The sequence below is a fragment of the Gadus chalcogrammus genome, chromosome 4 (genome assembly GCF_026213295.1).
Source record: "Gadus chalcogrammus isolate NIFS_2021 chromosome 4, NIFS_Gcha_1.0, whole genome shotgun sequence".
Classification (NCBI taxonomy): Eukaryota; Metazoa; Chordata; class Actinopteri; order Gadiformes; family Gadidae; genus Gadus; species Gadus chalcogrammus.
This window is the reverse complement of record NC_079415.1, coordinates 160,001-181,417: the sequence shown is the minus strand read 5'-3', so window position 1 is coordinate 181,417 and position 21,417 is coordinate 160,001. Positions and strand designations below refer to the sequence as shown.

The following is a 21,417-nucleotide window of genomic DNA, read 5'->3' as shown; positions in this document are numbered from 1 at the left end:
CCCGCCGGAGCTCCATGGACCTCCAGCTGGAGGAGAGCCCGGGCTCCGGGTCGGGCAGCTCGGGCTCCTACAGCCGGCTGCAGCCCGTGACCGAGGAGCTGTACTCGTACACCAGCCCCGAGCTGCCCCTGCCCCCGGGGAGCCTGCTCCTGCACCACGGGGGCGCCGCCCGGGACAGGAGCCCCGAGCCGTCCAGCGACTCGGTGGCCTCCTCGGACGCGGGGGAGTACCAGTCGCCCCCGCCCCCTCCTCTGCCCCCTGTGGCCGACGGCCCCTCCGCCGCCCAGTCCATCCCCCACCCGTCCTCCTACGACCGGCACCCTGAGGGCAGGGGGCACCCTGAGGGCAGGGGGCCGGCCGAGCTCCAGGGCCACCCGCCCTCCAAGCAGAGCTTCCTCCTCCTCACGCCCTCCTCCGAGCGCCCTGCGGGGGGGGCAGCCTCCACGCCGCTGGGGTCCCTCATCCAGAGCGCCTGGGTCCGCCACGGGGGCGTGCTACCGGCCCAGCCCGACATGACGTACCATGAGTCAATGCTGGCTCTGCAGGCGGCTAACCCCCCTCTGGTATAAGCCCTGTACCCCTAGAATACCCCCCCTCTGGTATAAGCCCTGTACCCCTAGAATAACCCCCCTCTGGTATAAGCCCTGTACCCTAGAATAACCCCCCTCTGGTATAAGCCCTGTACCCTAGAATAACCCCCCTCTGGTATAAGCCCTGTACCCTAGAATAACCCCCCTCTGGTATAAGCCCTGTACCCCTAGAATAACCCCCCTCTGGTATAAACCCTGTACCCCTAGAATACCCCCCCTCTGGTATAAGCCCTGTACCCCTAGAATACCCCCCCTCTGGTATAAACCCTGTACCCTAGAATAACCCCCTCTGGTATAAGCCCTGTACCCCTAGAATACCCCCCCTCTGGTATAAGCCCTGTACCCTAGAATAACCCCCTCTGGTATAAACCCTGTACCCTAGAATAACCCCCTCTGGTATAAGCCCTGTACCCCTAGAATACCCCCCCTCTGGTATAAGCCCTGTACCCCTAGAATAACCCCCCTCTGGTATAAGCCCTGTACCCCTAGAATAACCCCCTCTGGTATAAGCCCTGTACCCTAGAATAACCCCCTCTGATATAAGCCCTGTACCCCTAGAATAACCCCCTCTGGTATAAGCCCTGTACCCCTAGAATAACCCCCCTCTGGTATAAGTCCTGTACCCCTAGAATTCACCCGAGCCAAGTGCTACACTTCATTCAGTTACTGCTTAGGCTGGAACGTGTTTTGATTTAGTGCTTACATTTATCCAATCCTTGGAAAAAACGTTAAATGTTCTGAGTACTTTATAAATGATTGTAATTGTAGATGAGCTCCATCAGAGAATGGTAATTGGGACTTGTGCTCGGGGGGTTCCCCATGCTATTGTTGTACTCCTCCATTGTAGTCCCAGCTCGCCTTTATTTTGTCTTTATTTTTATCCAGTCAATGTTCTGTTTTAAATTTTTATTTTAACTTCTTCAAAATGTTTATACTCCAGCGTGTGTCTCATCTGCTTCCCAAATTTGTCTGGGGGATAACTGACCTACTTTAATGTCTGGCAGCTGAATCCAATAGCAATGAAGAACTCAAATTCAAGTTAAACCAAATGGATGCTTTAACCAGTGTCCTGGTGCAGCAGACAAGTGATCGGAGAAGCGCTGTTCTGGAGGTCCATTTGGTGACACACTCTTGTGTAAAAGCTTTTGAAGCTAAAGGTCTACACCCTCTTCAGTCTGTCTTTTTATTTTTTTGTATTTTGTTTAATTACCAGTAAGTAGAATTTTGTGTGTATGTTCATATACGACAGTATATGACAAATGTGTGTTTGTGCAGGTATGTACCACATACACATGCATTGGTGCTAGTGCAAATCCAAAGTCAATTCAGCCATTCAGTTCTCAATCTAGAAGGTAATATTGATGTATTACATATGTTTTTTTATCTACACTATTCATCTACTTATATTGATTTCATTTGGTCAGAAGTGTTAAACATAATGAATATCATAACGTTAACTGACTTTGTGGATTTTGTACGGACAAACGCACAGAAACATACAACAAAAACGAAGGGGGTTGGACTAGCATTGTCCTAATGCAGAAAATGTCTGTTTTGTTGCTTAATACCATGGCCATCAGCCGTTCTATGCCAGCCAATGTACGTTGACATCATGCGTTTTGAACCCAAGGTTCAGAGGCAGACGCTTATTAAACCCTGAGCTGAGATCAGTGTCATCCTGTTGTACTACTCTTGTGTAGTACCACAGCTGTTCCTCTTAACCAAAGCTCTCTGTTCATGACTTTACATTGAGTTGCCAGACCTTGTTGTCTACAATGTGTTTTTGACTTCACCTTCATTACTTCTTTTCCCTCATTCTGTTGGCTTTGACTCTGAGTGCAGGCAGGGCTCAGCCATGTGCAGATATACTGTAGCAAGCTCCTTCCGCTACTATAGTGTTTTAAGAAGGCTGAGCTTGAACCCAAGTGTATTCTCACACACAGCCTTCTAAGGGATCATCCATGTTGCCCTCCCTTAACCGGATTAGCGCTGATTAGCACTGTAAGCTCTGGTAGCCAATCATCATTGGCTTGTGTCCCCATGCACTGCAGAACATGATGCTGGAGAGCATGCAGAGGATCCAAACCTTTGAGGTTTGGATCAAACGTTGAGGGTGACGCGGCACAGCTCGGAGACCATAGGATAATAATCAGGACTACTTGCTGAAGGTTTATTTGTAGTTCCACTGTCCTGATCGCCCCCTCTTACCACCGCAGGCAGCTCCTGCTTGGTTTGCCCTCGATCATAACCGCACTTTGAGCATCCCAGGGGGGATCTTAGCTGCATGAAAACGTGGCGCCTCGCCGATGGACTAACCTCGTTGTGCTCGCACTGCTGGCTCTGATATAACGCATGCATGTCCCGGCGGCAGCTGGTTCCTAATCGCCATGTTTGTGTTTTGTGTGTGAAAAGTGGAGGCAAAGAATGGACACTGAAACTGTACTTATTTCGCACAAATCTTCATCTAGTCTCTTTTCTGAACGCCCCAGATATGTTCTGATTGGCTGTTTTTTCTCGCTCCATCTCTTTAGCAGGCACCGACCCCCGCCCCCCAGCCCTCCCCTGGACAGCCCCCGGCCGCAGCCCCCCCCCAGCCCGCAGCCCCTGGGACCCTGCAACAGGTCAGCGCCGCCTTGTATATATGCATTAATGAAGCCCGATAACGGTAGAGGAGTCAATCAGCCTCACCTCAGGCTCCACTGTTGTGTTTGTCATAGCCTACCGCCTTGTATATATGCATTAATGAAGCCCGATAACGGTAGAGGAGTCAATCAGCCTCACCTCAGGCTCCACTGTTGTGTTTGTCATAGCCTACCGCCTTGTATATATGCATTAATGAAGCCCGATAACGGTAGAGGAGTCAATCAGCCTCACCTCAGGCTCCACTGTTGTGTTTGTCATAGCCTACCGCCTTGTATATATGCATTAATGAAGACCGATAACGGTAGAGGAGTCAATCAGCCTCACCTCAGGCTCCACTGTTGTGTTTGTCATAGCCTACCGCCTTGTATATATGCATTAATGAAGCCTGATAACGGTAGAGGAGTCAATCAGCCTCACCTCAGGCTCTACTGTTGTGTTTGTCATAGCCTACCGCCTTGTATATATGTATTAATGAAGCCTGATAACGGTAGTGGAGTCAATCAGCCTCACCTCAGGCTCCACTGTTGTGTTTGTCATAGCCTACCGCCTTGTATATATGTATGAATGAAGCCTGATAACGGTAGAGGAGTCAATCAGCCTCACCTCAGGCTCCACTGTTGTGTTTGTCATAGCCTACCGCCTTGTATATATGCATTAATGAAGCCTGATAACGGTAGAGGAGTCAATCAGCCTCACCTCAGGCTCCACTGTTGTGTTTGTCATAGCCTACCCTGTTGCTGTCTCACGACAAACAAAATCATATCAGCAGGCAACCATGTCATGTCTGGAAGACTTTCACCATGGAAACCAAAATGTTGACTCTTGAGATCCTTCTGTTATAAGAAGATAGTTCAGTAATTCGCCAGGTATTTCACAAAGAAGTTAATAGTTGATGGCTTTTCCCATGGAAGCAGTAATCTCTACAGTACGATATTATTTCTCAGTTAGTTATAGCGGGTTGTCTTGTTCAGTCTAATCATCTCTAACGACATCTCATTCTTCCTCGGTTAGCCGTCTTTACGACATGCTCACACTAATTCACTCCCCGCACACCAGTAGGAATCTGAATCTCCCGAATCCCAAACGCTGAGCTATCTTTTACTTTATAGCATGGAGGTTTCTACATCACAATGCCTCCCACTCAGGTACTAACGCTCTACCTATCGTTCTTCTGGATTTTTCTTTTGTTTCTGAATGTTTAAAACATTTGCTGTACTCCTTTCTCTTGTCTCTCTTGGTTTTCCCGAGCTGCCTTTAACCCTGCTTTCCATTGGCGCCGTTACCTTTACTGCTACGATAACAAACGGATCCTCTTTGGAGGGGCCGCCGTTGCTGAGGGGGGTCAGCCAGTGTGCAGGTTAGGGGTCCCCAGCTGTGGGCCCCCGCCCTGGGGCGCACACCAGGGCACCCGGCTCGTTATGAAGTAATAAGTACTAAGGGGATTTGATGGGGCGTGAAATGCAACGTTAATGGCAGATCAAGCGTTGCAGGTCATGACTCAATCGAAGGTTTATTAAATCAGGTGAATCTGACTTTGTCACGCTATGTGGTCATCAAAACAATTTAAATTGATTATATTATACATTTTATATTGATATATGATATGACCATTGAGGTGATCTTTGTTTGTATTTAATTCAAACTTTAACTGCACAAAGTTAGTTCATTCCTTCCTGCAGCTCCCCTCTTACCCCAAGCTCTGCTCCCCTCTGTTCCAACTCTCTCTCTCTCTCTCTACTGCCCTCTTACCCCAAGCTCTGCTCCCCTCTGTTCCAACTCTCTCTCTCTCTCTCTACTGCCCTCCTACCCCAAGCTCTGCTCCCCTCTGTTCCAACTCTCTCTCTCTCTCTCTACTGCCCTCCTACCCCAAGCTCTGCTCCCCTCTGTTCCAACTCTCTCTCTCTCTCTCTCTACTGCCCTCCTACCCCAAGCTCTGCTCCCCTCTGTTCCAACTCTCTCTCTCTCTCTCTCTACTGCCCTCCTACCCCAAGCTCTGCTCCCCTCTGTTCCAACTCTCTCTCTCTCTACTGCCCTCCTACCCCATGCTCTGCTCCCCTCTGTTCCAACTCTCTCTCTACTGCCCTCCTACCCCATGCTCTGCTCCCCTCTGTTCCAACTCTCTCTCTACTCCCCTCTTACCCCAAGCTCTGCTCCCCTCTGTTCCAACTCTCTCTCTCTCTCTCTACTGCCCTCCTACCCCAAGCTCTGCTCCCCTCTGTTCCAACTCTCTCTCTCTCTACTGCCCTCCTACCCCAAGCTCTGCTCCCCTCTGTTCCAACTCTCTCTCTCTCTCTCTACTGCCCTCCTACCCCAAGCTCTGCTCCCCTCTGTTCCAACTCTCTCTCTCTCTACTGCCCTCCTACCCCAAGCTCTGCTCCCCTCTGTTCCAACTCTCTCTCTCTCTCTCTCTACTGCCCTCCTACCCCAAGCTCTGCTCCCCTCTGTTCCAACTCTCTCTCTCTCTACTGCCCTCCTACCCCAAGCTCTGCTCCCCTCTGTTCCAACTCTCTCTCTCTCTACTGCCCTCCTACCCCATGCTCTGCTCCCCTCTGTTCCAACTCTCTCTCTCTCTCTCTACTGCCCTCCTACCCCAAGCTCTGCTCCCCTCTGTTCCAACTCTCTCTCTCTCTACTGCCCTCCTACCCCAAGCTCTGCTCCCCTCTGTTCCAACTCTCTCTCTCTCTCTCTCTCTCTACTGCCCTCCTACCCCAAGCTCTGCTCCCCTCTGTTCCAACTCTCTCTCTCTCTCTCTCTCTCTACTGCCCTCCTACCCCAAGCTCTGCTCCCCTCTGTTCCAACTCTCTCTCTCTCTCTCTCTCTACTGCCCTCCTACCCCATGCTCTGCTCCCCTCTGTTCCAACTCTCTCTCTACTGCCCTCCTACCCCAAGCTCTGCTCCCCTCTGTTCCAACTCTCTCCCTCTCTCACCTGCCCTCTTCGTAGATATCGGGGTTGTTTGTAACTCCCTCCTCTCTCCTCCTCCCTATCCTCTCTCCTCTCTCCTCTCTCCTCCTCCCTCTCCTCTCTCCTCCCTCTCCTCTCTCCTCTCCTCTCTCCTCTCTCCTCTCTCCTCCTCTCTCCTCCTCTCTCCTCTCTCCTCTCCTCTCTCCTCCTTCACCTCCTCTCTCCTCCTCTCCTCCTCCCTCTCTTCTTCTCTCCTCTCTCCTCCTCCTCCCTCTCCTCTCTCCTCCTCTCTCCTCCTCCCTCTCTTCTTCTCTCCTCTCTCCTCCTCTCTCCTCCTCCCTCTCCTCTCTCCTCCTCCCTCTCTTCTTCTCTCCTCTCTCCTCTCTCCTTCACCTCCTCTCTCCTCCTCCTCCTATCTCCTCCCTCCCCTCTCTCCTCTCTCCTCTCTCCTCTCCTCTCTCCTCCTTCACCTCCTCTCCTCCTCCCTCTCTTCTTCTCTCCTCTCTCCTCCTCCTCCCTCTCCTCTCTCCTCCTCTCTCCTCCTCCCTCTCTTCTTCTCTCCTCTCTCCTCCTCTCTCTCCTCCTCCCTCTCCTCTCTCCTCCTCTCTCCTCCTCCTCCTATCTCCTCCCTCCCCTCTCTCCTCTCTCCTCTCTCCTCTCCTCTCTCCTCCTTCACCTCCTCTCCTCCTCCCTCTCTTCTTCTCTCCTCTCTCCTCCTCCCTCTCCTCTCTCCTCCTCTCTCTCCTCCTCCCTCTCTTCTTCTCTCCTCCTCTCTCCTCCTCCCTCTCCTCTCTCTCCTCCTCTCTCTCCTCTCTCCTCCTCTCCTCCTCTCCTCCTCTCCTCCTCCCTCTCCTCTCTCCTCTCCTCTCTCCTCCTCTCTCCTCTCCTCTCCTCCCTCTCCTCTCTCCTCTCTCCTCCTCCCTCTCCTCTCTCCTCCTCTCTGTTCATATGGGGGTTGTTTGTAACTCCCTCTTCTCCTCCTCCCCTCTCCTCTCTCCTCCTCCCTCTCCTCTCTCCTCCCTCTCCTCTCTCCTTCTCCTCTCTCCTTCTCTCCTCCTATCTCCTCCCTCCCCTCTCTCCTCTCTCCTCTCTCCTCCTCTCTCCTCCTCCTCCTCTCCTCCTCCTCCTCTCCTCCTCTCTCCTCACCCCCCTCTCTCCTCCCTCTCCTCTCTCCTCCTCCCTCTCCTCTCTCCTCCTCTCTCCTTCACCTCCTCTCTCCTCTCTCCTCCTCTCTCCTCTCTCCTCCTCCCTCTCCTCTCTCCTCCTCTCTGTTCATATCGGGGTTGTTTGTAACTCCCTCCTCTCCTCCTCCCCCCCCTCTCTCCTCCCTCTCCTCTCTCCTCCTCTCTCCCCTCCTCCCTCTCCTCTCTCCTCTCTCCTCCTCTCTCCTCCTCCCTCTCTTCTTCTCTCCTCTCTCCTCCTCTCTCCTTCACCTCCTCTCTCCTCCTCTCCTCCTCCCTCTCTTCTTCTCTCCTCTCTCCTCCTCCTCCCTCTCCTCTCTCCTCCTCTCTCCTCTCTCCTCCTCTCTCCTCTCTTCTTCTCTCCTCTCTCCTCCTCTCTCTCTTCTTCTCTCCTCTCTCCTCCTCTCTCCTTCTCCTCCTCTCCTCCTCCCTCTCTTCTTCTCTCCTCTCTCCTCCTCCTCCCTCTCTTCTTCTCTCCTCTCTCCTCCTCCCCCCCTCTCTCCTCCCTCTCCTCTCTCCTCCTCTCTCCCCTCCTCCCTCTCCTCTCTCCTCCTCCCTCTCTTCTTCTCTCCTCTCTCTCCTCTCTCCTCCTCCCTCTCTTCTTCTCTCCTCTCTCCTCCTCCCTCTCCTCTCTCCTCCTCTCTCCTTCACCTCCTCTCTCCTCCTCTCCTCCTCCCTCTCTTCTTCTCTCCTCTCTCCTCCTCCTCCCTCTCCTCTCTCCTCCTCTCTCTTCTCTCCTCCTCCCTCTCTTCTTCTCTCCTCTCTCTCCTCTCTCCTCCTCTCTCCTCCTCCCTCTCTTCTTCTCTCCTCTCTCCTCCTCTCTCCTTCACCTCCTCTCTCCTCCTCTCCTCCTCCCTCTCTTCTTCTCTCCTCTCTCCTCCTCCTCCCTCTCCTCTCCTCCCTCTCCTCTCTCCTCTCTCCTCCTCCCTCTCCTCTCTCCTCCTCTCCTCCCTCTCCTCTCTCCTCTCTCCTCTCTCCTCCTCTCTCCTCTCTCCTCCTCTCTGTTCATATGGGGGTTGTTTGTAACTCCCTCCTCTCCTCCCCTTCTTCTCTAAGACTGCTCCACCAGTTCAGCCCAGCAGCAGTGTGTCAATGCAGAGCACCTCCCACTCTCCTGCACAGGTAACAGACACACTGATCAAACCACCACAACAACCATCACAACACAACATCAGGCGTATAATATATATATATATATATATACATATATATATATAATCTGTACACACAGCATCCGAAGGCAGTCTGTCCTGATCTCGCTTTACAAGGCTTCCCGATTCAATGATGGGACAAACTAGATATAAACCGCTAACCCCTATTGGCTGCAGACATCCACAATTGTAAATGCACAATAATTCACTTGAAGAGAACAGGAAAATAAAGAAATCAAAGTCCCATGTGTGTTTTTTTCAGTATCTGTTAGTTAGGCGCTGCATGCCGTATCCTTTAACCAATTCTTCCTCATTTGAGTTTCTGTGTTCTTTTCGTCCTTTGCTGGCATTCCCGTCGGCATTCTGTCTACATTTATTATGAGGTCTTGTTTTGTGTGCGTGTGCTTTCATTATCATACGTGTGTGTATTCATATTGTGCCTATGTGGAATGTATTCTGTGATGTGATGTGAACGCATGTTGGTTGTGTTTGTGTGTGCGTGCGTTTGTTTGTGTGTATTTGTATGTGTGGTTCTTATCATTTGTGTCTGAATTCATGCGATACCTATGTGGTGACTGTTTTGTGGTGTGTTAAATCCTGGTGGTTTTGTGTGTAGTTCTGTGAGCTCAGCCCATCTCCTAGCATTGAACACCTCTATATTCTCTACCAGCTAGCTCTGTGCAAGGTGTTTGTGTGTGTGTGTGTGTGTGTGTGTGTGTGTGTGTGTGTGTGTGTGTGTGTGTGTGTGTGTGTGTGTGTGTGTGTGTGTGTGTGTGTGTGTGTGTGTGTGCGCACACGTATGGGTGTGCATGACGTACAAAGTCCCAAATAGATTAGGTGTCTCCTACATGTTAAAGACCTTGCAATAGCCTCTAAAGGAAAACAGGATTGATGATATAGCTTGTGTTAAATGTAAAACAAGAAGGTCTTATAATATCAATAATCCATAAAGGCCCATAGATACTAATCACAGAACGGTTTCTGTAGGAAGTGCATTGTCCTCTGTGGTAGTTTGTGTAGATATCATCTACAGTCAAAACTAGATGAAATCTACAGTCTAGACTGTAGATATCATCTACAGTCTAGACTGTAGATGATATCTACAGTCTAAACTAGATGATATCTACAGTCTAGACTGTAGATGATATCTACAGTCTAGACTGTAGATATCATCTACAGTCTAGACTAGATGATATCTGCAGTCTAAACTAGATGATATCTGCAGTCTAAACTAGATGATATCTACAGTCTAAACTAGATGATATCTGCAGTCTATACTGTAGATATCATCTAATGTCTAAACTAGATGATATCTGCAGTCTAAACTAGATGATATCTACAGTCTATACTGTAGATATCATCTAATGTCTAAACTAGATGATATCTACAGTCTATACTGTATGTATCATCTAATGTCTAAACTAGATGATATCTGCAGTCTAAACTAGATGATATCTACAGTCTAAACTAGATGATATCTACAGTCTAAACTAGATGATATCTGCAGTCTATACTGTAGATATCATCTAATGTCTAAACTAGATGATATCTAGAGTTTAGACTGTAGGTGAACTGTAGACTGAAACGTATTGACTAGCTGTTTGCCTGGTGTGTGAAGATGTCTCCTGCAGTCAGTAAGCAGAGGTCGCTCCTATTGGAGCGAGGGAACGATAGCGTCTTGAAGGCCAATGCATTGGAAACTCTGATTTTGCTTTTTAAAGGATTCCCCTTTTTCCTACTTTTGCTGTCCCAACAAATGAAGTCAGCTACGTGTCCTCCAGCTTTCTGTCCTATTCTCTAACCTTTCCCCTCCGCTCACTCCCTCCTTTCCTTTCCTGTTCTTTATAACCTATAATAAATGTCTGCTCCCTGCTTCCTCTTGTGTTTCCTTTCTTCCGTTCCCTATATTGTTTCCCTCTACCCCCCTTTACCCTATCCTCAGCCTAACGCCACTTCATCCGCCTCTTCTGCCGTTGCCATGGCGCCTCTTCCTGCTCCGTTGCCCACCCTTCCTGTTGCCATGCCCACAGGGGGGGTCGCCTCCCCTCCCAGCACTCTTCCACTTCCTATTGTCGGGGGGCCGGCTCTAGCTCCCCCTCCTCCTCCTCCTCCTGTGTCCGCCCCCAAAGGGCCTCAGCCATTGGCCAGTGTGGTGCCCGTCATCAGCGTTGTCCCCGCCCCTCCTGACCCTCCCGCGGAGGCCCCTCTCACGGAGGCCCCTCCCCAGGTACAGGTGAAGGACAGCCCCCCAGCACTGCTGCCTCTCTTAGCATAGCGCTAGGAGCATGGTGATAAGCGGGCTCTGTAGGGTCGGGACCTGAGGGAGTGGACTGCTGCATATTATCAAGTGGTGGTCTTAATATAAACTGAATGGTGGATAAGAGTTGGTTAACAAGGTGCTGTTATGGCTTCAGACATGGGAGTGGCTAGGCATGTGTTATCCTTACAGACAATGGTGTGGTTACGTTTACTTTGATCATGATGACATGGTGTACGTGTGTGTGTGTGTGTGTGTGTGTGTGTGTGTGTGTGTGTGTGTGTGTGTGTGTGTGTGTGTTTCAGCCTGCCTCTCAGAATCCTGAGCAGTCCCAATTTCAACTTCAACCAACTCAAGTGCAGCAGTCATCTGTGGAGAGGTGACCTTATCGAGCTCCGTCTGTGAGACCTCTCTGAACTCTGTCATGATTTAATGCTTTCAGTTGGTCTCGTCAAGCCAACCTCCCTCTCTCTCCCTCCCCCCTCCTCTCTCTCCCTCTCACTCCCTCTCCCTCCCCCCTCCTCTCTCTCCCTCTCACTCCCTCTCCCTCCCCCCTCCTCTCTCTCCCTCTCACTCCAACCTCCTCTCTCTCCCTCTCACTCCAACCTCCTCTCTCTCCCTCTCACTCCAACCTCCTCTCTCTCCCTCTCACTCCAACCTCCTCTCTCTCCCTCTCACTCCAACCTCTCTCCCTCTCCCTCCCCCCTCCTCTCTCTCCCTCTCACTCCCTCTCCCTCCCCCCTCCTCTCTCTCCCTCTCACTCCAACCTCCCTCTCTCTACCTCTCACTCCAACCTCCCTCTCTCTCCCTCTCCCTCCCCCCTCCTCTCTCTCCCTCTCACTTCAACCTCCCTCTCTCTCCCTCTCCCTCCCCCTTCCTCTCTCTCCCTCTCACTCCAACCTCCCTCTCTCTACCTCTCACTCCAACCTCCCTCTCTCTCCCTATCCCTCCCCCCTCCTCTCTCTCCCTCTCACTTCAACCTCCCTCTCTCTCCCTCTCCCTCCCCCCTCCTCTCTCTCCCTCTCACTCCAACCTCCCTCTCTCTCCCTCTCCCTCCCCCCTCCTCTCTCTCCCTCTCACTCAACCTCCCTCTCTCTCCCTCTCCCTCCCCCTTCCTCTCTCTCCCTCTCATTCCAACCTCCCTCTCTCTCCCTATCCCTCCCCCCTCCTCTCTCTACCTCTCACTCCAACCTCCCTCTCTCTCCCTCCCCCCTCCTCTCTCTCCCTCTCACTCCAACCTCCCTCTCTCTCCCTCTCCCTCCCCCCTCCTCTCTCTCCCTATCCCTCCCCCCTCCTCTCTCTACCTCTCACTCCAACCTCCCTCTCTCTCCCTCCCCCCTCCTCTCTCTCCCTCTCACTCCAACCTCCCTCTCTCTCCCTCTCCCTCCCCCCTCCTCTCTCTCCCTCTCACTCCAACCTCCCTCTCTCTCCCTCTCCCTCCCCCCTCCTCTCTCTACCTCTCACTCCAACCTCCCTCTCTCTCCCTCCCCCCTCCTCTCTCTCCCTCTCTCTCCAACCTCCCTCTCTCTCCCTCCCCCCTCCTCTCTCTCCCTCTCACTCCAACCTCCCTCTCTCTCCCTCTCCCTCCCCCCTCCTCTCTCTCCATCTCACTCCAACCTCCCTCTCTCTCCCTCTCCCTCCCCCCTCCTCTCTCTCCCTCTCACTCCAACCTCCCTCTCTCTCCCTCTCCCTCCCCCCTCCTCTCTCTCCCTCTCACTTCAACCTCCCTCTCTCTCCCTCTCCCTCCCCCCTCCTCTCTCTCCCTCTCACTCCAACCTCCCTCTCTCTCCCTCTCCCTCCCCCTTCCTCTCTCTCCCTCTCATTCCAACCTCCCTCTCTCTCCCTCTCCCTCCCCCCTCCTCTCTCTCCATCTCATTCCAACCTCCCTCTCTCTCCCTCCCCCCTCCTCTCTCTCCCTCTCACTCCAACCTCCCTCTCTCTCCCTCTCCCTCCCCCCTCCTCTCTCTCCCTATCCCTCCCCCCTCCTCTCTCTACCTCTCACTCCAACCTCCCTCTCTCTCCCTCCCCCCTCCTCTCTCTCCCTCTCACTCCAACCTCCCTCTCTCTCCCTCTCCCTCCCCCCTCCTCTCTCTCCCTCTCACGTCCAACCTCCCTCTCTCTCCCTCTCCCTCCCCCCTCCTCTCTCTCCATCTCACTCCAACCTCCCTCTCTCTCCCTCTCCCTCTTTCTCTTCCTCCTCTTGCTCTTTCTCTTTGTCTGTCTCTTCCTGAACTTGTCCCCCTCCCCCTCTCCCCCTCTCTCTCGTTTCCTCCCTTCAGTGGCTACTCGGAGGCGTCCGGTCTGAGCGATGGGAACGAGGGCGGCGGCGGCGGCGGCGGTGGCGGTGGTGGCGGCGGCGGCGGCGGCGGCGGCGGCGGGCGTGACGAGGGCCGCTCGCTGAAGCGCCATCAGCGGCGCTCGGTGCGGAGCCGCTCGCGCCACGAGAAGACGGGCAAGGCCAAGCTCAACGTCCTCAACGTGAGAGCCCGAACCCTAACTCTAACCCTGACCCTGAGCCTGACCTGGACCCTGAGCCTGACCCTGACCCTGAGCCTTCTCAGACGTCCAGAAGGACGGACCGCCGCCGCCACTGCAGCTCAGTCCTCCCACGGCTCCACGTCAGGCCAGGGCTACTCCACCCCCAGTCAACGTGGTCGGTGGTGGAGTAGGGCCAGGGCTACTCAACCCCCAGTCAACGTGGTCGGTGGTGGAGTAGGGCCAGGGCTACTCAACCCCCAGTCAACGTGGTCGGTGGTGGAGTAAGGCCAGGGCTACTCCACCCCCAGTCAACGTGGTCGGTGGTGGAGTAGGGCCAGGGCTACTCCACCCCCAGTCAACGTGGTCGGTGGTGGAGTAGGGCCAGGGCTACTCCACCCCCAGTCAACGTGGTCGGTGGTGGAGTAGGGCCAGGGCTACTCAACCCCCAGTCAACGTGGTCGGTGGTGGAGTAAGGCCAGGGCTACTCCACCTGGAGTAAGGCCAGGGCTACTCCACCGACCACGTTGACCCCCAGTCAACGTGGTCGGTGGTGGAGTAAGGCCAGGGCTACTCAACCCCCAGTCAACGTGGTCGGTGGTGGAGTAAGGCCAGGGCTACTCAACCCCCAGTCAACGTGGTCGGTGGTGGAGTAAGGCCAGGGCTACTCCACCGACCACGTTGACCCCCAGTCAACGTGGTCGGTGGTGGAGTAGGGCCAGGGCTACTCCACCCCCAGTCAACGTGGTCGGTGGTGGACTAAGGCATCTGAATAAAGGACATGTGGTGATGGAGAGGATAGCTAGCGGAGGTTGGACTTTGTAAAGGGTAGAAAACAAGGCGCAGTGCACACTTTCATCCGCCCTCCATCAGCTACCGAAGCGAATGGATTCATAATAATGTTTAGGTTACCCCGTCCATGATTCTGAACAGATCGTGTTATTCTTTTATCCTGCATACATGTGTGCGCGTCTAAACTGCTTGTGTGGTCGCGTGCGTGCAGATCTCTAACCTGGGAGACAGGGTGGCAGAGTGCCAGCTGGAGACACACAACAGAAAGATGGTGACCTTCAAGTTTGACCTTGACGGGGACAACCCAGAGGAGATAGCGAAGATCATGGTATGGACACTACCTGTTAGGTGCCTGTACCCAATGTACTGCCTTTGTATGAATATGCTAATAGCCTTACACACATATATACCTTCCACATATACTCTGTAACTGACTCGCGTGTGTGTGTGTGTGTGTGTGTGTGCGTGTGCAGGTCCTGAGTGAGTTCATCCTGGAGAGCGAGAGGGAGTCGTTCATTGAGCAGGTCAGAGAGGTGATAGAGAACGCAGACGAGAAAGGTCTAGAACGAGAAAACAGTCACCAGGTCAATATTTTTCTTTCACTCACTATTTATACACTTTTTATGTAAGACGTCATTATTATAATTGTTAAATGATGCGTTTCCTCTCAGTCATTAATAATTAATGATTGTCCCCCCCCCCCCCTGTTGTATCCCCGTGTTGACGTTCTGTGTTCCCCAGGCGCCAGGAGACCCAGAGATGCAGATGTCCGTCCCCATGCCAGGTAGGTCAACAGAGTCCAGCCCCTTCCTATTACAGTACAGCTCTATGCATTCCTCACTGTCTCGTCTCCTTCTGTTTTATTGCACTATACCTATTAGGTACATTTTAGTGCCAGCAGGGTCTTGATGCAGACCGATGACTCCTAAAGTCCCTCTCTGCCAGATTGTGCACGGTATGTAAGTCTCCGATGATCCAGAGTGTGCAGAGATAAAACAATAGTTGATCCTGATTTGGAGAGAGTGAGCCAGAAGGAAGTTCTCCAGTGAGGCGGTGTTTGTTCTCAGGCTGGAGTTCACAAGTCAACAAAAAGTGTGTGGAAGCAAGCGCGTGAAAGGGGAGGGGCCAGATAGGCCCTTATGTTGTCAGGGGCCGGGCCCAGAGGGACCGGGCCCAGAGGGACTCCAACACAGAATTCAATTCATTAGGTTTTCTCTTTCTCTCTCTCTCTCTTTGTTCCTTTCTGCACTGCAGTTATGCTTTACAAACTCGAGGTATCTGGAGATATGTCCCTCGTTCCAATCGTATGCATTGATTGATCTGGAGATATGTCCCTCGTTCCAATCGTATGCATTGATTGATCTGGAGCTATGTCCCTCGTTCCAATCGTATGCATTGATTGATCTGGAGATATGTCCCTCGTTCCAATCGTATGCATTGATTGATCTGGAGATATGTCCCTCGTTCCAATCGTATGCATTGATTGATCTGGAGCTATGTCCCTCGTTCCAATCGTATGCATTGATTGATCTGGAGATATGTCCCTCGTTCCAATCGTATGCATTGATTGATCTGGAGCTATGTCCCTCGTTCCAATCGTCCTCCCTCCCTCCCTCCCTCCCTCCCTCCCTCCCTCCCTCCCTCCCTCCCTCCCTCCCTCCCTCCCTCCCCTCTCTCTCTCCTTCCCCTCTCCCTCCCTCCCTCCCTCCCTCCCTCCCTCCCTCCCTCCCTCCCTCCCTCCCCCAGACACGCCAGCTAGTGCAACAACCCAGGTGGTCCATTCAGCGGGTCGCAGGTTCATTATCAGTCCTGTACCTGAGTCCAGGCTGAAGGAACTAGCACCCAGCTCCCCGCCCCCCTCCACGCCTACATCCTCCTCAGAGACAGGTAAGCCCTGTGTATGTTTGCATGTGCGTGAGTGTGTGTGCTCAATACCTACAACATTGCCCCAACAGCGTCCTTCAGACTTTAGACAGCGCCTCTTCAGTAAAATGATGAGAAGCAACCTGGTGAACCATGAACATGAACCTCCCAAAGGCATTTTGAAAGGTTCTCTAATCTACTAAATAAGCAGTAAACGTCAGTCTTATCTGAAGATCCAAAGCACATACATTACTAATGCCTGAAGGCACACCCAACCCATATATCTGCAAAGGTATGTGAACGAGATGGTGTGTGTCAGCGCTGGCTGGACTGGTTGATGCCGTCTCCGTGGAGGTCGACTGATCTCGTGTTGTTCTGGTTTGTTCCAGCTTCTACGGCCCCGTCTCCATCTCCAGCCCAGGGCTCCGGTTTGTCCCAGTCCGCCGGGGCCATCACCCTACAAAAGGCCTTCTCAGAGCTGAGGCAGAACCAGTACGATCCGGGCCCCAGCACCGCACCGGCCTCACTGCCCTCCACCAAGCCCTCCTTACAGCCTGCCTCTGTCCCCGCGCCTCAGGCAGCAGGACCCAGTGGATCCACAGCGGGTTCCCAGGACAGGCCCCGCGATGCTCCGGGGCCCCAAGCAGAGCAGCATCCGTTAAATACCCCTCTGCCCCAGCCCCCCTCCTCCTCTTCCTCTGCGCCCCCAGTCTGCCCCACACCCAGCGCCTCCTCATCTGCCTCTCCCCTCCCCGTCTCCGGTCCATCCCTCGTCACGCCGGCACAGGGAGCCACACCACAGTCAGCTCAGACCACACCCCAGGGTCTGCAGCAGCTCCCGGCCCAAGCACTAATCCAGCCCCAGGCTTTGGCCCAGGCCCGGGGGGCCGCCTCGGAGACCAACCCCGAGGGTTCTGCTGCGTTGTGTGCCGCTCCTGTCCCCTCGTCCTCCCCCCCCCCCCCAGCCAGTTCCTCTAGCAGCACCCCGCCCTCGCTCCCCTCCGCCCCCCTCCCCTCCGTCTCCCCCCCTCCTCCTACGCCCTCCTCCTCTTCCCCTGCTCTGGGGAGCGGTAGTGGCGGCGTGGAGCCTCTCTCCTGCCGCTCTCCGCCCTGCTCCAGCCCCCCTGCCTCTCTGTGCCCCTCGCTGGGGACCACCACAGCCGCCCCTGGGCCCCCGCTCGTTCCCTCCACCTCCGCCCAGTCCTCGCACTCCTCCTCCTCCCCCGCCGGCTCCCCTTCCTCCTCCTCTCTGACCTCCGGCGCCGCCCCGGGCGTCCAGCCCCCGGGCGTCCAGCCCCCGGGCGTCCAGCCCCCGGGCGCCGCTGTGCCTGGGCACGCCCACACCCACGGGGAGCCGTGTGACGCCAGGTGTGTGTTCATGTCTGCGCATTAACTGCTTCTCTGTCACCAAGTCATGTTATCTCCCAAACTAATTGTGTCCATCTGTGAGAGCTGATGAAGGTAGAATGTTCTTCATTACAGCAGAAGGTCCAATGGATTGTTCAGGGAGTTAAAGGTGGTCAGCCCATTCCTAGGAATGGGTTGACCATCCTGGTCTCTTAGCTGACGATGCACCCTAATGGGGTCATGAGTGACGCTGAGGGCTGCCCCCCCCCCCTCTGCCTCAGGTGTGAGGCGGCCGTGGACCCCCAGGGCAAGGTGGACGACATCCACACGCTGGACAAGAAGCTCCGCTCCCTGTTCAGCGACCTGGGCGGGGCCGCCCCGGCAGCCCAGGGGGAGCTCCCGGCCGGAGACCCCGCGGCGGGGGCCCCCCTGGGGGCCCCGGCCGCACCCGGGGGCCCCTTCTCTACCTCCACGACCTCCGTGACCTCGCCGACCTCTGGCCAGTCGGCCGGTGCGCCGGTGCCCCCCCCCAGCCTAGCCTTGGCCGCTGGGGGGCCGTCAACCACGGCCCAGGGTCCTGGAACTCCGACCACCGCCCCCGCCCAGACCAGTAAGCACAGAGAAGCACCTCTTGTTTTATTCAGTCGTTTATCCTCATTCCTGATCAAAAGATAAGGGTTATTTTGTGACCCATAGAGTGTACTTTTCACAGGTATGCCTGCTGCAACCTATGGCCCGACCACTCCATCCAAAACCCCTCTGTCCAGAGTCTCGGTGAGCGACTGCTTCTGTCTGTCGTCACACCCATCACAGAGTCACTGGGAGCGACTGCTTCTGTCTGTCGTCACACCCATCACAGAGTCACTGGGAGCGACTGCTTCTGTCTGTCGTCACACCCATCACAGAGTCACTGGGAGCGACTGCTTCTGTCTGTCAGCACCAAGCAGTGGGAGACGGATGCTCGGTCAGCACCTTAGGTGGTTTATTAACAACCCAGCCTTGATGTCAGTTTTCCCTCATGAGGTGGTAGATTTAAAGTATTTAAAGAGTTGAGTAGTAGTGGAGTAGCAGTTGAGTAGTAGTTGTAGTCAATGGAAATAGTAATGTGTTCGTGAACAGAATTGATTCGGTTAGATTCTGTTCCAAGCCATTTACATTAACATTTTACTAATCCACAAAAACCTCTAAATGCACCAAACTCTATTTCTGAATGAATTGCGCTGCTCCTTTGTTTGTAATACTTCAGCGGCAGGCTGAGCTGGGCTGAGTGCATGAGCGTTCTGTGGCCCTGTCTGTGGGACACAGCGATGGTTCTGAGGATACTCCTAAGGATGCTCCTAATACAGTGTACTTCACATACCTAACCCAGCTCTCTGACTAACTACCTACTGAGGGTTAGGAGCTCTGACCAGACATTGACTTCCACTTTAACCTCTGCTGACCATGGTTCATAGAAAGCCACAGACACACAGCGTTGTGTTGCAGCCTGTCTCTGGCCTTCCACTAACAGTGACTCAACGTTACACACATTTACAGCTGAGCCTCTCCTTCCTAATCGGAACTCCCTTTGTGTCCCTTTTCCTCTCCATCCCCTCTCCTGTGTTCATATGTCCGTGTATAGGCCGGTATCCCCCCTTCTGCAGAGCTGCAGTCATCCCACCCCGGCCCCTGTCTATCACAGGTGTTGCTCCTTTCTCCCTCACAACACCACCGTGCTCTGCAGTGCACTGATTGGCCCTCCACCTCCCATGGCTGTTCTGTCCATCAGACAGAAGAGGTTATGCTCGTGTAAAACAGGATCTTCTATCAGACAGAAGAGGTTTTGCTCGTGTAAAACAGGATCATCCTGATGTAATTCCGCAAAGTACTTAGAAAGCAAATGTTGTTCACTCCCCGGGCGTATTTGGGGGCATTAACGGAGTGCTGGCCTGTCACTGCTCAGGAGAGAGACAATACACCACAATGCCATTCTGTTCCTCGCGTCCAGCTAGAGTCAGTCTTCAATGCTCAGCGCGTCAGGCCTTGTGGTGACGGGATGCTGTTAACTGCTCTCCTGCTGCTATTGCAATCAAAGACAGAGGAAATGTTATTTAACCCTGTGAGCAATTCAAGCTGTGAGCTGCTGAGTTTTTGTCACCATTGAGCCTAGCCTCTCACACAAGCTGGTTCTATTATAATAATTACAGCGTACATCTGCTGCAAGAACACACATTTTATTGCTTGCAATTTCTTCCGAGCTTGGACAAATGAGACAGCTTAGCTTCTTTTATTTATTTTCCTTTCTTCTGCTTTCCCTTCTGACATTCAATGAGGGTTGTTGTTAACAATTATTAACCATTGACAATTAACAACAACCATAGCCACCAGATCAACCAGTCAGACCACTGTGATGGGTGGAGAACTACATGGAACAACCTCACAAGGCCACCATGCAAACAATTCCCTCTCCTGCACAAGGGGAACACAGAGACAGACGTGACAGTCAGAAGGGGATCTAGTCAAGGGCACTAAAAGAGTCGGTCAGGCAGGACGGACAGACACAGACAGACAGACAGACAGACAGGCAGAACACCGACAGACAGACAGACAGGCAGAACACCGACAGACAGACAGACAGACCGACAGATATCAGGACAACCCCGGGGTCATCGCTGCCGTTTAATCTGGCTTAAACGCCAGGCAGCTTTTGTTTTGGCTATGAATGCCGCGTCCTAAAAATAGAGCTGCCTATTTATCAGGGAAACATCCGACGAGGGGGGGGGGCGTGACCCGGGCTCTTGGCTGCCGGGACCCCCCCCTGTGTCTTGCCTAACTTGCGCGGGATAGGCCTGTCCTCTCTCGCTGTTGAGCTGCAATCAAAAAGCAAACACACACACACACGTAGATTCATGTCATTCAGCCTGGATTGTTGTGTGTGTGTCTTTATGTGCTTGTGTGTGTGTGTGTGCGTGTGTGTGTATGCTAACTGCCTGCTCTACTCGTCTGTAGTCCCAGCAGCCTCTGGAGGACCTGGACGCCCAGCTCAGGAGAGCTCTGAGCCCGGAGACCGTGAGCACACACACACAGGTTAACGCACACACACACACACAGAGTTACCCATCTGGGGCTGTCTATACTAGTTTAAGCGGACCCCTGCTGAAGTTGGGATCGTAGTTCCATCACATGTAATGTAATATTACTGTGTCTCTTATACTCAGGCTTCTCTCACCGGCATGTCTTCCGGAGGACAACCAAGTAGGTTTCAGCTCTTTATGTTCATCATCTATTTGTCAGCTTAATTGTTGACCTCGCCAATTGTTGACCTTTTTTTATTTTTATGAATTTATATTTTTCTCTCCCTTTGTCAATCTCTCTGTCTCCCCCTCCATCTCTCTGTCTCTGTCTCTCTCTCTCTCTCTCTCTCTCTCTCTCTCTCTCTCTCTCTCTCTGTCCTTCTTTCTGTCTCTTTCTCTCTCTTGCTCCAGGTCCCTTCCCCTCTGAGGGAGAGGAGGGAGAGATCACCCTCATCCCTCCTGCTGCGATCAAACTGGGAAGATTCCAGGTAATGAAACGCTCAGAAAGAAAACACCTGCAAGACTCCAGTAGCTAGTAGTCTTCAGGGAATTGAACCCTATGATGCTTAGTTTCATCATTCTCTCTCTCTCTCTCTCTCTCTCTCTCTCTCTCTCTCTCTCTCTCTCTCTCTCTCTCTCTCTCTCTCTCCCCCTCCCTCTCTCTGTCTCTGTCTCTGTCTCTGTCTCTGTCTCTGTCTCTGTCTCTGTCTCTCTCTCTCTCTCTCTCTCTCTCTCTCTCTCTCTCTCTCTCTCTCTCTCTCTCTCTCTCTCTCCCCCTCTCTCTGTCTCTGTCTCTGTCTCTGTCTCTGTCTCTGTCTCTGTCTCTCTCTCTCTCTCTCTCTCTCTCTCTCTCTCTCTCTCTCTCTCTCTCTCTCCCCCCCTCTCTCTCCCCCTCCCTCTCATACCATCTTAGGTCTCCTTGGCTCCCGACGAGACTCCCTTAAGATACCCACCCTGCCCAGAGTCCTCCTCCACCAGCTCCTCCTCCTCCTCCTCCTCCTCCACCTCCTCCTCCTCCACCTCCTCCCCTGGCTGCAGCCCGGAGAGCACCCTGCACCAGGCCTCCTCCACCCCGCTGAGGAGGGCCGTCCCGCGGGGGGATGTGGTGGACGGGCTCCCCTCCCCCATTGCCCATCGGACTGCCGGAGGCTCTCTCCCTCCC

At 53.4% G+C, this 21,417-nt stretch overlaps 1 protein-coding gene across 1 annotated transcript in view; it reads left to right on the top strand.

Annotated features, from left to right (window-relative positions):
* The window catches only part of LOC130380380 (serine/threonine-protein kinase WNK1-like), an 84,313-nt gene that overhangs the window by 46,222 nt on the left and 16,674 nt on the right, over positions 1–21,417 (top strand). Inside the window, exons 5-22 of the mRNA XM_056587561.1 lie at positions 27–563; positions 3,122–3,211; positions 8,374–8,439; positions 10,411–10,695; positions 11,031–11,104; positions 13,005–13,203; positions 14,204–14,320; positions 14,466–14,576; positions 14,734–14,776; positions 15,739–15,879; positions 16,245–16,819; positions 17,135–17,223; positions 17,484–17,812; positions 17,915–17,976; positions 20,191–20,268; positions 20,400–20,436; positions 20,667–20,743; positions 21,169–21,417. The exon at positions 21,169–21,417 is cut by the window's right edge and continues 48 nt beyond it. Of these exons, the coding sequence (XP_056443536.1) occupies positions 27–563; positions 3,122–3,211; positions 8,374–8,439; positions 10,411–10,695; positions 11,031–11,104; positions 13,005–13,203; positions 14,204–14,320; positions 14,466–14,576; positions 14,734–14,776; positions 15,739–15,879; positions 16,245–16,819; positions 17,135–17,223; positions 17,484–17,812; positions 17,915–17,976; positions 20,191–20,268; positions 20,400–20,436; positions 20,667–20,743; positions 21,169–21,417 (3,159 nt within the window). The remainder of the gene's footprint in view (positions 1–26; positions 564–3,121; positions 3,212–8,373; positions 8,440–10,410; positions 10,696–11,030; positions 11,105–13,004; positions 13,204–14,203; positions 14,321–14,465; positions 14,577–14,733; positions 14,777–15,738; positions 15,880–16,244; positions 16,820–17,134; positions 17,224–17,483; positions 17,813–17,914; positions 17,977–20,190; positions 20,269–20,399; positions 20,437–20,666; positions 20,744–21,168) is intronic.